This window comes from Pleurodeles waltl, chromosome 7 (genome assembly GCF_031143425.1).
Source record: "Pleurodeles waltl isolate 20211129_DDA chromosome 7, aPleWal1.hap1.20221129, whole genome shotgun sequence".
Lineage (NCBI taxonomy): Eukaryota > Metazoa > Chordata > Amphibia > Caudata > Salamandridae > Pleurodeles > Pleurodeles waltl.
Window position 1 is genome coordinate 970,582,356 of NC_090446.1, and position 15,196 is coordinate 970,597,551.

Sequence of the window (15,196 nt, forward strand, 5' to 3'; positions counted from 1 at the left end):
TCACACACCCCCTCTACACACTCACACGCACACCCCCATGCACGCCCACATCACACAACACCCCCCCACGCCCTCCCCTCACGGACGGTCAACTTACCTTGTGTGTTGGTCCTCCGGGAGGTGACAGGAGCCATGGGGAGGTGACCGCCAACAGAAGACCGCCAACAGAAGACCGCCACACAGAAATGTGGGTCGTAATTCTGTGGGCGGTGTTCTGCTGGCGTGGCGGTGGAGGTTGACCAGTCTCCACTTTCCCGCCGACCGCCAGTGTGGCTGCTGGCGGTTTTCCGGCGGAACGCTCCCAGCGGTCAGAATGCGCACAGCGGCATACCGCCGCGGTCGGCGGTCTTCACCGCGGCGGTAACTCGGCGGTCTTGCGAAAAGACCGCCAAGGTCAGAATGAGGGCCATAGTCTCCACCATTAACCCACACACTGTCAGAGTCTATCAACACATATATTCAATGAGACTGTCATTGAACATATGGCGTTAGTGGTTATTTCTACCTATTAGGAGGCCATGTATCTTATAACTCATATGCACCGGAGAACTTGGTGGCTCATCAAGAGCATTAATATAGTAGAATACATTTAAAGTTGATATCTTCATGTATTCCTGATTAAATTACTTTATTGGTTATTGGTGATGAGTTTGTCAGTGACATTTTAGTGCTGTTTTAATAATTGTACACATTAGTAGATTTACTTTCTATCCTGTCATTGGAAATGAAGGTCATATGAGTCAAATTATTACTCAAGCCTATTTTAAAAAGGTTAAAGCGGCAACTTAACTCACAAAAAGAAAGTAGGATGATTCCTGACATAGGCCACTGTTGGCTTGGTGTGGCTGTGGAATATTGAGGGTTTGGGAATTCCGGGACGACGGCTGGGCAAAGGCATTCATTGGGAGCTGGTGTGGGTGATGGCATTCAGAGGGAGCCTGCGATGTGATGTACTGGTGGCACTACTACTTTGATGCTCAACAACTAAACAGACACCCACCTCCAGTTGTGTGTCGTGCTTCCTTTCAGCCACCTTCAGAGAACTCAAGAGCCGGACATCAGAAGTGATTAGTTAATTGAATCATTTCTTTCCCCAGTGCATTAGAGCACTTTTTGGTTAAAAAAAATTTTCAAAACTATAGTCCTTTTCAAGTCCGTTGAATACTGTCTCTGAGGAGAATGAATTTTACCTAAGTCAGCACTAATTATGTTATATGCCAGAAAGGTTACATTTGTTAAATCTTTGTCCAAGAAACTTGACTGCGAATATGGGTACTACTAACATACACACCTGAAGTTTAGACAGTTTTTAAATAATGTTAAGAAAATGGCAAAATCTTTCATCTTGTTGCCCTGTATACATAATTGTGAGCTTTCAACTTTTCTGAAAATGTATTGGGATAACATTAACACTAAATATTTTACTACTGCTGTTCATGTTATAAGTGCTGACTTTTAGATACCCCAATAAAGACTAAAACAAGACTTGAGATTTCTGCATTGCTCCAGTTTTTTTTACTTTAAAATACTCATGTTAGGGTCATGAAAATTGTCATACACAAAGTATCTAAATATCACACACGGGCCCAATGGAACAGCGACACCTAGCCCAGCTATGCATCTGGGATCGTTCCAATCCCTTAATGCTTTTTGGGTATTTCAATGAATGCCATTATTTTTTACAAAATATGTAATGTTCTTTGGTACGCCTCAAACTAGCCAGACCTGTAATATCACACACAACAACCTCATATACGTTTTAAAAAAAATAGGATAATGTATATGCCTGAATCTGGCATATTGTTATGTATGGTGACATACAATCATCATTTCATTTATGGCTGTTTAATAACACTGCAAACAAAAACAGAGCTCTAAGCTCTGTTTTTGTTTGTGCTGTGTAAAACTGTCAAAACAGTTGTTAAGGCCTGTCATAAGCTTTAATCTCCCCCTCCAAGAATTAGGAAAAACTGTTAACCTTTGATGACAGAGGTAATTCTTGGAGGGGGAGATTGAAGCTTGCATGACAAGAATTAACATTTTATTTCTGGCAGTTTTACAAAACTCTGAATCCAGTTTCTGCATGCAGGAGTTGGAGATGGGAGACAAGCTTCGAAATCGGTAGCCTATTGCCTGAATCGAGAGGGTTGGCTTGTATGCATCCTTCACAGTAAACCCACCATTATTGACAGTGCCAAGTCTCCATCAGTCATCCTAGAGAAAAGCCTCAACTCCACTCTGAAATCAGTACTATGTGAAAAAACGCAGGATATCAACTACAACTTCTGGGGGAATCCCCTTTACATCCCAGAACAAAATCTAAAATCTCTTGCTTATACACAGGTGCTCTCCAAAACCCATCTCACACCCTTGAAATCGATTCTACACTTGGCAGCACAGTTTGTCTACGGGACCAAAAGGAAAGACAACATTACACCCATGCTGATCACTCTCTGATGACTGCCAATTGAAGCCAGGACTATTTACAACACTGCTTGCATCACCCATAAAGCTCTGCACACTTCCGCTACCCGCTACCTAGGGCCAAACTCAAGCCATCAGTTGGCCTCAGGCCATCGCAGAATGCCGAAGCAATACTTCTTGAACTCCCATCCATTAAAAAGGAACAACTAACGGCACAAACCTTTCCTGGGTAGGGCAATCAGAATCTAGAATGTATTACCTCCAAATCTGGGCACAACTACCTTGCTGGCAACTTTTAGAAAAGACCTGAACGCTATTCTCCTAGAACCATATTTCAGCTAAGACACTGTAACCAACTCTTGGCACACACATCTATACTATATCAACCTTTTTACTACTGTATATAGCTTTTGTACATTCTGTTTTATATAATGATCTACCATGTTGCATTTTATCTTAAGCCATCTGCAACTTCCATGTAAGGAAACATTTCTCCTGTTTAGCACCTTTGGGTAATGTCCGCACTATACAGTTACGCATAACAAAATAAAAATATTCAACGCAACCAGGGACTGAAAGTAGTCTACTCTTGGTCTGGTCCCAAAAAGATTCCCGAAGTGATTCGCCAAAATGGTCAAACCTGGACCCTCATTTGCACCTCCTAGAATGCAGGGTCCAGTAAGTAACAGATATCGGTTTATACCTCTGAATCCTGGAACACGTCATTTATTACCTGTATCTCTCTCTAAATAACCTAAGACTGTGATCCATCCAGAACACGCGATACGGTGTCCTAGAAGGTCATCCCTGGTCGCGTTTTCTGTGTGAACCTCTGGCGCACCGTAGTCGCAATGCATGCTGGGAGCGTTCCAATATGGCGCTGTCCGTGCGGTCTCGCTGAGGATCTGCAGCGGGAAGAAACAGGGGACAGGCCCGAAGAAGAGACACTCAGAAGCGGGGACAAAACCGTGACTGAGTGAATTCTGAGGGAAATACGTAACCAGCGAGAGAGAGGAAAGAAGCACTGATAGATTGTGCGCTAACAAGTGTCTGTGCGGATCTTACATTCTCTCTGAGAAGTCAAATAACCCCGTCTGCTCCGGGAGGCAGGATGAGATCTCTCTCTCCCGCCTGAGGAACGCAGGGAATGGAGTCACCTGTCACTATGCCGGCACCCACCTTGCCGGGTCCGGCAGCTTCACCACCTTTACCTCCTCCTCCTCCTCCTCCACCCCCACTTCTCCCGCCTCCAATGCCGCCTGTTCTTGCAGCGGGACCCCTGGACCAGGAGGACGTTTCAGGGCTCCCCGACTGGGCGCTGCCCACAGCCTTCATGAAAAAGAGACACAGCGAAAAGATCGAGGGTAGCCGTGGACTCGCTCAGAGCTGGAGGATGAAGGACCGGGTGAGTGATTCTGACCTTTAACGGAAATGCACATCCCACTCGTTCCTAAAAAGCCAAGGCTGTTGTACACTCGGGAATTAAGTACTTGGCGATTGACGTCCCCGAGAACCCTGTCCATGTCACCACTTTGACCACCAGCCAGTGCTCCCCCTCTATCTTAATACCGAGACTGCAGATGTCAAAGTAATTGCTCAAAATGTGTAGTTCATCAAAGACTAAATATGATAGAAATGGACATCCAGCTTTATGATAAAGGAATCGCTATTCTGAATAATAAAAGCTGTGCCTATTTTTAAAAAGTTTGAGTAACAAAAGAGCAGGATTGATATACCGACTGTTACTAGTTATTAAACGTTATATCATCGTAATTAATTCTTATTCAACTTTATCAAAGCAAGTTGTGATAGACTCTATTTAGACCAGGGCTACTCACAAACATTTTCCCAGGGGCCAAAAAGCTTGGTCTGTCATGTGACCGAGGGCCTCATTGAGGCCAGCGGGGTGGCGGTTGGGCGACAGAGTTGGGGGAATTGACAGTAAAGTAGGTGTAGGCGAAGCAGAGGATATCCATCTGGTGGCTGAATTGAACTGTGTGAAACCAGAAAACCTGGGATTAATCCCTACTTCCCCACTTTCCCAAAATGTGTGATCCTAGGCAGTTGTTTATTTTCACTCACCCTCCTTTTTCTTCAAAATCACACACGAGGACCTCAAAATACATGATTTCAGGGTGTGCATTATACAAAACCTGCTCCTGTGTTTGATTTAATAAACTATAATTATGTTCATGTATAATAGGAATCCAGGCCACCCAAAAAGTACACATAACTGACTGCCTCTTTGATTCACTATTGACGTTGATGTCAGGTTAGGGGAAAGAATCAATATTTCTAAATTCAAGTTTGAAAACTATCACTTTTAAATTAAACATTCTCAATGCACTGATATAATTGTACTGAAAAGGTCTGCATGTTAACTCAATACACTTTTTGAATTTTGAAGCCAATGTGATATTTTTACACTTTTGCAGCAAGATGTTTTAAAAAATGAACTTGTTTATAAAGTGAAGCACAGATCTCCCTAGTTACTTCCTTTCTTTAAGACCCATTAAGCTTCAAATAAGTGATTACCTGTCTACTTATTATCTTTTTATATTTTTAGAGCTGTGAGTAAACAGCTGCCCAGTGCTCCTGTCACCCAAGGGGGCCCCATGTGCCCCCTGAGACGTACTTTGAGTATCTATGACTTAGACCATTCTACTGAGAGAGTGATGATGACATAACCCTATAGAAAAGCGCACGTTAAGATTTTAAGTGTTAGAGATCTTTGAAAAGCCTTGCTTTATTTCCTAACTTTTCGTCGTTTTCTTAGTATCAGTGGCACTTCGATGCTTGTTTAAAAAATCTGTTCCACTCTGGCATGAGCTGGCACACAACTTCAATAATTGGCTTAGATGTAAAACTCCTCTAACAGCAGCGGCCTATGATACGACACTCTAGACACGTGCTGGTCTAGGATGAAATAGCCTTTTGCTACTTATGTTGAGCGTTCCAAAGTGCGTCAACCAAATTGGCTGTTAAATAATCAAAGTCCGCAGATAGTCTCATAAACATCCAGTTGAAACGGACCTGTATTCTTCTTTGCTTGGTAGGAATAGTTCGAGAATATATTGCAAAGTAGAGTAGCACTGATAGGGATTTCTAAGCAGTACCTTTTATAACACACTCCAACGAGGACTTGTGGTTAGTAAATATTTCATGTACCCTGGGGATCCAATTGGGAAATTCTTAGCTGGACAACACTTGTAGGACTGAGGACAGCACAGATTGTTTGCCCAGGAACCTTCCAAATGCAGAATAAGTGCTTTAGCAGCACCATGTAGAACTGCTCTTTTGTGTCATCCAGAGCCTTAAGGAAGACATTTGTGGAGTCTTGTGTGCACCAGCAGTCCCTGAAGGTAATAGCGGCTAAAAGCAAACCACCTTCACCCTAACCCTAAGATTGTAACATTTGATTTTAAGATGCAAACCAACCTTTTATGCGCAGTAAAAAGATAATTGCAATCTCTGACATACAGTCACGAGATAAACTGAATACTCTTAACATTAAATATTGTCCCACCTTGTGACCAAAGAAAGCCTAATTACAATATGTTACTTTTTGTCGTAATGGAACCAAAGATAATTTTTTTGATGTAGGCCTATATCTTCTCCACATTGCAGCCTGTATTGCACAGCAATAGTACTCATGTATATCCCCTGAAACTTTCATCTTTAGACTGGCTACCTAGAAAATAGAGGACAACCAACAAACTCCTTACTATGCATTGAGTGTTTCAACCAACAGGCCCTACTTACAAAATTATTTCTGGTCCTACACAATGAGTAAAGCAGTCGAATTTTTAGAGACTGAAGTTTAGTCTTGATTTCAGCACTGATTGGATGCACCAAATAGTTGGTGGCATATCAATCAGTAGATTTGTAGATTGCTTCTTGTCACCCGTGAGGGTATCCAGGCACTGGCTGTGTCCAGTTGATTAGCTGGATAGCTAGTTCTTCAAGAGCTTTTGAAACTCAGAGAGAGATGGGGCGGTCCGGAGATGAAAGGGTAGCTCATTCCACATCTTCACTGCTAGGAAGGAGAAAGAGTGACCTCTGCTACTTCTACATCAGATGCGGGAGGTGAGGTTTAGAGAAAGGGAAGTTGAGTACAGGTGTCTGGTAGGCTGATAAAAGGTCAGGCTGGTCCGCAGTTGTGTGGGGCCATGTACGCCAAAGTTAGGATCATGAACTGACATCTTTTCTCTACAGGGATCCAGTGGAGTTCCCTGAGATAGCGGGTGATGTAGATTCATCTAGGGAGATCCAGGACAAGTCTAGCTGTGGGGTACTGTATGGTCTGTAGTCATCAAAGGAGGAGAGCTGTAATCTCTGTGTGGAGAGTGTTGCCGTAGTCCAGTCGGCTGAAGATGAGGACCTGGGTGATGGTGTATCTTGAGCTTTGGAGTAGCCATTTGAATATCTTAAGAAGCATGCAGAGGAGGAGGAGACCAAGTTGACCTTAGTCATCACGGTTAGCTTGTTGTCTAGAATGATGCCTATATTCCTAGCATGATCATTGAACATATCAAGACCATGAGCATGGACATCAGGCAGTTTATATGTCAAAGGAAGGGGCAACTGGATACATTTGCACTGTCAGATGATCTTGGTGGTAGAACAGTTTAGCTTTATGAAGTTAATGCCCATCCAGGGATCATGCTCCAGCTTTCAGTGGCTGGGTGTGCCAACTCATCCTCTGTTTTTTCCTGCCTCTTACTGGTGTGCTCCACGTTCAGAGATTATTATATACTAGGAGTGCAGAGCGACACTAGTGACATAACAGACATACCATAAGTCTAATCAGGGCTTGGAAAAGAGATGTTTGTCACTTATGGAGATTTGTATAGCTCTGTATCATTATGTCCTCCCAGCGCTGATGGCATTTGGTTACTTATACTTTGCGGTCACGAGTATTCCATTGCATACATTTTCCGTTTTGTTTAGAGTTGAAAATCATTAGTGTGTGTTGTGTAATATGCTTCTTTTGTGTATATATTTGGTTGTACGTGTGCTGTAATAGTTAGCTTTAACGCATGACCTATTATGAGGGTTCACAGTATCTTTATAAACCAGACTGTTAGTGTGGTGTTGGTTTAGTGGGTTGTGTTTTGTCACGAATTGAGCTATAGTAGTGCTGTGAGGCCCAGCTATCTGTTATCTCTGATATGTGTGTTTTTTTATTAAGTCCGTCTTAACACTGCATCCCTACTGTTACCAATTTTTTAAAATACGCATGGAGTGAGTGGTCTGTGGTTCCGCCCAGTGGAGTATTTTTCTCTCACCACGTGCTTTTGGCAGCTTGGTGTTTCATTCCACCGACTTTGGAGTGCTTGTATTTTGTATGAAGGACTATTTTACCCCATCGTTTTTTCACTACATCATGCTTTTTAAATGTTTTAGTCAGTTCTGAAAATGCAAGCCAGTCATTTTGGCTTTGGCAGTGCTTGTTTATTATTATGTTTGACGCTGTTGTGAGTTTGGTCATGTCGAACATTGCTACATTATTATTCCATATAGTTGGATATCTTTTCACTGGTCCCCCCCAGTGTGTTGTGCACACTGAGTTACAAGTAGGTAGCACATCTGCTTAGCTTTTCCCTCTTGTGTGCAGCTTTTTGGCTATACCCTGTTGATCGTGTTGTTTGTTATGCATGCCGGGTTGAGCCCCTGGATATCCAGCATTTTTATTTTGCTGTACTGGGAGCGATCAGTCTTTAAAGTGAAGTCTAGTTTGCTGTTTATGACCCACCGTGCTATGCAGCCCATACTCACAATGCCTCAAATGAATGACTCTGAAATGACCACTCAACTCCGGACACTTTACAAACAGGAACAAGATGCATATGCTATATGCCTTTGACATTAATATGAGGCACAGTCTGCGTTGAGAATGTATAGGTGCTGGAACTGAAAATGGAATGAGTTTTAGCCATGACATTTTTGTTAATACTATTCTAAAATAGCTGTTTCTGCTGTGAGAGAAAAGGGACCTTTTAAAAGATCACTACATTAAAACATATTTAGGAAAAAAGTAATTTGCTCCTGTTGCTGACATTATTTTGCTGTCTTATTGGTTACTAGAAAACATTCCTAGAATGAAAAGGTTAAAATCAAGGTTTCTGTGTTCCACCAGTGTAATCTTAGATCCAAAATGGTAGGTTGGGAGGCAGGCATATTCACAAGTTTTCTTAAGTACACTGCACATTTTGCAGTGCTATTTAGAGTTACTTTAAATCATGTTTTACTTCATACTGGGATATTTTGTGTTTCAGTGTACTAAACTGAGTTCACGTACAAGTGAACAAAATCAAGTATTCTGCTCCGATATATTATAAAGAACAAATCATTGATATTTTGTGGGCAAACGCAAATATGGAATAGTTAAAGTTAGGTTTTAAAAGAAGCGTGGATATGTTCAATAAAACAATACCAACTTTTTTTTGTTGGTTCTTTTTATGACAACATTGAGTTCCTATTTGAGCATAAAACAACTCACAGGGTTTTAGATTTTTTTTTTTAATTAGATTGAAACACACTTTAAATGCATGTCCACCTTATGGTAAAGTGAAAACAATTTAGGAGTTCAGGTTAGAAATACTTGTCATTGAACAAATTAATTGACCATTGCTGTAGGAGCTGAGGCCAGCACAGTAAAAAAGCTTTGCAGGCACAAAATTAGCATAACTAGGAACTAGTTAGCAATCAGTGCTCCTCCTTTTCCATCCCAAATTTAAGGGATACATCTTAATCTCCGGACTAGTAGATGAAGTACACATTTCTAGTAAAGCTGTGTGTAGCATAGATACACACATTAAACAATAAAAATCCACTGAGGTAATCATTTTAAACAATAAGTATATTTGGTTGTATGATTCTGCAAAGTATAATCGGTAGTCCTCATAATTTATTCTCAACATTTGAAAACAGAAAGTAGTGACTAGTGTACCCTATCTAGTCAAATCTTTGATACAAAAATTGTTCTATTTGCAAATACAAACAACAATACATTGGGAGCAAAGGTGATAACAGTGCTCAGGGGAGTTTGTGGACACATAGTGAATTATTATGCCTCTTTGACTCATATGGACAACTATATTATTCTACGAACTTTTGTCTAAGGTCCAACTTCCATTAAGTTTGACAGGGCAGCTTCTGTTTTTCACACCATAAACACACAGCACTTAAGAAAATCCCTCCGATCTGGAACTTGACATACAGAGTTCAATTACTGCATCATATACCAAATGCACATCACCTCAAGAAATATCCTATACCCTTGTTGGAAGTGATGGGTAGAGTACTGAGGTGGAGATAACTACATTATAGCCCTAGATTACAAAGAGCCAGAGGTTAAAACCATGTGTCTCAGTCTGCCGGCGAGGTGATGGGTCAATGAAAAATTTCCTAGCTATCATAACAGAATGTTTCAATTGTATTAAGCGCATGAAGGCTCAACTTTCCTCACTTTATTGTATCTATCAGCCGTTAGGATAATGATAAACTATAACAAATTACATTTCCCATGAGTTGTTGGGAAGTAAAAATAAAGAAAAGACAATGTCCAACCACAACGCCATCCGCCACTGATAATAGGCCCCTTAAATCTTCCTCTTTCATTGCGCGACATAGCCAAGTCCATTTAAATGACTCCTGTTTGCCAGAATCTAGCCCTAAGAAGAAGAAATCAACATTTCAGAATCACACATACATCGAGTTACCGTCAAGGAAGCATTGCCAACATTGCGCCATACATCTTCATTTATAAATATTCACAAACCTGGCATAAGGAACATTACAAACTTGCAGAATAATGTGACATCATGTCAGGAGGGAAATTTCCATTAATTGGAAAATAGGGTGGGCTAATCTTCGCCTCAGTGTCCTTAATAGAATTGAAACTTTTTTTGTTACGATAACTAGGACATTTTTTATTCTGCCAGGACACGGAGGAAAGGGTTAGGCTAGTTCAAAACTTATCCACCACTACAGTTGACAGATTTGTGATTGGCTGGAAGTAAAATTGTTTAAAAGTAGAATCAGATGACCAATCAGCAGAGTTAATGATGTCTTCCAATCAACCCCCTTCTCCCCCCCCTCCAAAGTGGAGGCCTTAGCCACCATATTGCCTTTCACTCAGTGAGCTCCAAACTGGGAAACACAATAATACCCACTTCCTGCATATCCAATCTGACCCATGTGGCAATGGTAGGAAAAGACAGTGCCTTGTGGGGTTTGGTTAAAGCGATCAGAAGCTGACGTTCTCTGGAGGACGGAGCTCACCCGTCATAGTTTCATATACTTTTAATGCCCTGACCATGCACAATTTAGGGGCTGCAGGGAACATTGGGTAAGATACCACGTTGAATTACATTTTGTTCGATAAGCAATATGGAAAGTAACCCCTTCTGGAGTAAACACCCTGCCTGTTCTATCCAGAGCTCTCACATCCGAAACTCTTTGGCAAGAAATAACACATAACAGAGTAGCCAGCTTGGAAGGTAGTTGCTTCCTTGAGAGATATTTGTTAGAGGGCCATTACTTAAACAGGTTGAGAACCTGATTTACATCCCACAATCTAAATGTTGTGCTTCCAGAGGAACTGACGACCTGATACCTTGTAGAAGCTTACACACTAAGGGATGTTCCCCAAACGACTGACCGTCAGCTGGCAATCATGGCCTGTTGAAATCATAGAAGGTATTGAGCGATCTGTATGCCAATCTTTCAGACGGTTAAAGCCGCCAGAAAGTTCAAAATGTGGACAGTGTCTGCCCCCAGGGGATCCAGCTGGCATAGACATCAATGCAGCCATTGAGTCCAAGCAAAGCGCTATCTCTTATTTGTGCTGTCCGCCCAAGCTCTGGCAAGTAAGGAGGCAGCCTCCTCCGAAATGCCCAGGACTTTCCATTGCTCCCGGTAATCTGCCAAGCCATAAGACAGGTAGCCGGCTAGGACTAGGTGATGTGGGTTGCCTTGGGGATACTGGAAAAGTTCTGCAAACAGGGGTAGAGGGATTGGAAAATCCCAAGAAAGTTTAATCAGAGCTGGAAACCAAACTTGAAATCTCCAAATCAGGGTGATGATGACCAGATCCACCTTCTGCCTCTGGACCTGAGTGGATAGACATATTATCATTGCAAATGGGGGAAGTGCATACCCCAATTCCTTTCTCCAGTCTAGGAGGAAGGCATCTGTGAATGTCGCATTGGATCTGGTGTCCAGCTGCAATACCTGTCAACTGTGAGTCCAGGCGAGAGGTGAAAAGGTCTATGGAGAAGGGACCCCAACATTCCTATAGTTGCCGGAACACTTCCGGATGAAGCATCCAGAGGATAGAATCCCTCCAATAACGGGAATGCCAATCTGCCACCTGATTAGTCTTTCCCGTAAGGTGTTCCACTGACATTTAGATCTGATGTGCCAAGCATTACTCCCAACACGATCGAGCTAGGTCCCACAGGATCTTTGATCTAGTTCCCTGCAGGTGATTGACATATCGAACTGCTCCACGTTGTCCATTTTGAGAAGGATGCAACATTGCACCTTGCACCTCGTCCAACACTTCACTGCGATGGAACCAGCCATAAGTTCCAGGCAATTTATGTGAAGGGTCTTTTCTGCGGAAGACCACCTTTCCCCTGTGGAAAAATCTCCGCAGAGAACTCCCCAGCCCAAATCGCTGGCATCTGATTCAATCATCAAATCTGGTTGAGAGCCTAAAATTGCCCGGCCATTCCAGGCTTCCATGTGGGAAATCCACCATTGCAGCTACTCTCTTGCCTCTAGGGAGTAGGTGAGACCTCTCTTAAGGTGCAAACTTTTTATGTGTTGCAGTTCCGGTTACTGAAGAGAGCCGGTAAAGATCGTCTGTATGGACGAGGTCAGAAGGCCTACAATATGAGCCAGATGGCGCATTGATATCTGAGATTTCGGAGAGGGTTCTCCAGAGCTCATGTTGGATTTTGGCTAGTTTCTGAGATGGGAGGCCTAGGACCACTTTGACGGAGTCCACTTCAAACCCCAAGCACTGCAGGGACTTGTATGGAATCAGGGAAGATTTCTTCTCGTTGATTAGGAAGCCGAGAGATTGTAGAAGATGGATAGTTCACTGTTTATGCTGGGTCAGGCGTAGTGGACATTGATTCATCAGGAGGATGGCATCCAAATAGACAATGAGACGCAGCCCTCTAGTCTTTAGATGTTCCATGACCGGCCTTAACAGTTTGGTGAAACACCAAGGAGCGGAAGATAGTCCAAAAGTAAGGGAGGTGAATTCGAACAGCGAAGACTTTCATTGAAATTGTAGGAAATGTCTGTGTGGCGGAAATATTAGAACTGTAAGGTAGACATCCTTCAGGACCAAACGGACCATCCATTTGCCCATCTGAAGGAGGTGTTTGAGAAGATGAATCCCCTCCCTCTTGAAGTGGCGGTGAACCAGCCACTCATTGAATTCCCTCAGATTGAAAACTGGCCATAGGCTGTCATCTCACTTGTCCACCAAGAAGATATTGTTGAGAAACCCTGAAGGATGTAAGGTAAATGGGACTATCGCCCCTTTCTCTAGGAGACTCATCATTCCCAGGCCCAACAGCTGCTCTTGTTTCAAAGGAAAGGACAGGGGATTCGGACTCTGGGGCTGAGAAGTAGTCCCATAAAACTCTATCTGAAACTGTTTCACAGTCTTTAAGACTCAGACGTGTGACAATAGATTATCCAAGCCTGTAAAAATTGCCTCAGTCTGCCCCGAGTTTTAACCCCACTGAGTCTTGCCCTCTTACCTTGGAAAGTGACGTTGGCACTTGGACACTTGGAGCCACCCCTGGAACCCTGGCGTAGGGGGAAGCTTTTGTGGGGTAGAAATTTCCAAATCTGGAAGCGTCCTGCCACTGACTTCAGCACATGTCTGCACCTTGATCGGAGGTTTGAGAGAAGGCGTGGCTGGTCGAGCACCCCCTACCACGACAGGCTGTGGCAAAAACACGTGGTATGAAGACCCGTTTCATGGAAGACTGGGCCTTGTCCAAGGAGGTAAACGTATTTACAACTTTGCCCAGCTCTCGCACAAATGGGGGTTTTCTGGAGGCCCTGTGGTCCTGAAGCACCCTCCCTCTGTTCAAGGGGTTCTTGGCATTGCGCCTGAAGCTGCGAGGCGTGCTCTTCGTAGGAGTCTGTGACTGCATTCCCAGTGTGGGCGCAAATGCACCTGCAACAACTTGTAAATCAAATTGGCCTGGAAGCACAACTTTGTTTGTTAGGTGTATTTCCAGGCTATTTTCTTTTATATGCAGAGGTAGAAGTGAATAAAAAGTGTGGAACTGTAATCCTGAATGCCTTGAGTGCACAGTCAGTGTGCGGGGAGTCAAAGATGTTGCTAAAAAACAATATATTCAGTTTTTTACACATATAAAAACACCCTCCCTCCATAAAAAATGCACACAAGTTAAATTAATCAGTGGAAAAAATACTCTCTTACATTATAAAATGTCAGTTAGCTAATGTGATTAGTGCTGTATGTGCGTAACCAAAGAGTCACAGAATTGAATCCTGGTCAATGTATGAGGGACTAGTGACTTGTGTATTTATAGTGCTATGAGGTCCCAGTCTGTGCATATCTAAATTATTATTGATATATTTAGGTATTTTACTAATAAGTAGTCAGACTATCCCAGAATCATTGTTATCAGTGTCCATTAAAAGGACACACTCCAGAGCTGAGCTGGTAACACTTTTACATTATCTAAAAAATAATATATCTTTGACACATTGGAGCTTCAAGTGACTTCATCAGTTAAAGCCTCTACTAACTACCAAGCAGCATTTAAGTTGACACTTAACCACTTGTACAGGGTCGAGTGATCTGAGTGGCAAACTAAAACCAGGGCCACTGGAAGTATGCAGCAAGTGAGGCCAGCTGTCATGGCAGGGTTAACTAAATTATGTAGCAAGGAAAGGCAAATTATGTGGCGTAATGCAGCATTTTGTTTTATAGTAATCCTTCCTTTTTTTTTTTTTTTTTTTTCATTTTTTAACACTTTCTGGGTATACATTTCAACTCATTAATACAGATTTAGCTCCTCAATATAGCAATTAGCAGGTAAAATGTAACGTTCTCTGCGAAGGGCACTTTACTATGCAGCATCTCAAGTTGCCATGTTTTTGGTAACTTTTCATTCGTTTGAGCTAGAACCAATTTTGTTTTCTCAGAATCCACAGATTGGGCAGCAGATGATGGATTCTGTGGCAAATACAAGAAATCATAAATTATACAGAAAACACAGTGGCTACTGAATTACATAATTCCAGTGAATGTGAATAAATCCCATTTATGATCGTTTTCCTATCCTTCCTTGCTTGCATGACGGGCAGGTGCAGACTTGCTCAAAGCAGTGGCCCACGGGAGAGGAAAATTGAAGGAGAAGAAACACCATTGTTTGGGAGTAGAGTGGCAGTGGAGTGAGTCGGCAAACCAGTGCATCGGTTGTCTGCCCCTGCCCATCACATGCAAATACTATATCATAAGATGTATAGGTAGTTCTGCATGCATAGGTAGTTCCGCAGGCATGTCCCCCCAGTTACTCCTCAGCGTAATGAGTAAGGAGGAATGAAGCAAAAATTGACCAGGAGATAGGCCATCCTCCTCCATGAGCATCTCGTATGTTGCCAATGCCCCATCTCTATATAGGTCCCCTAGTGTATGTACACCTACCTGCTGTGTGCCATGGTGTCAACTCGCTTGGAGTTACAGGACCCCTAGTCTGCCAAA

The 15,196-nt window shown here is 42.6% G+C and overlaps 1 protein-coding gene across 3 annotated transcripts in view; it reads left to right on the forward strand.

The window, feature by feature from the left end:
• The first annotated feature begins 3,285 nt into the window (after positions 1 to 3,285).
• Positions 3,286 to 15,196, forward strand: part of RPTOR (regulatory associated protein of MTOR complex 1) — a 1,432,785-nt gene continuing 1,420,874 nt past the window's right edge. For all 3 annotated transcript variants that reach the window (XM_069199733.1, XM_069199735.1, XM_069199734.1), the window contains exon 1: positions 3,286 to 3,829. In XM_069199733.1, the coding sequence (XP_069055834.1) occupies positions 3,572 to 3,829 (258 nt within the window). In that variant the 5' untranslated portion in view covers positions 3,286 to 3,571. The remainder of the gene's footprint in view (positions 3,830 to 15,196) is intronic.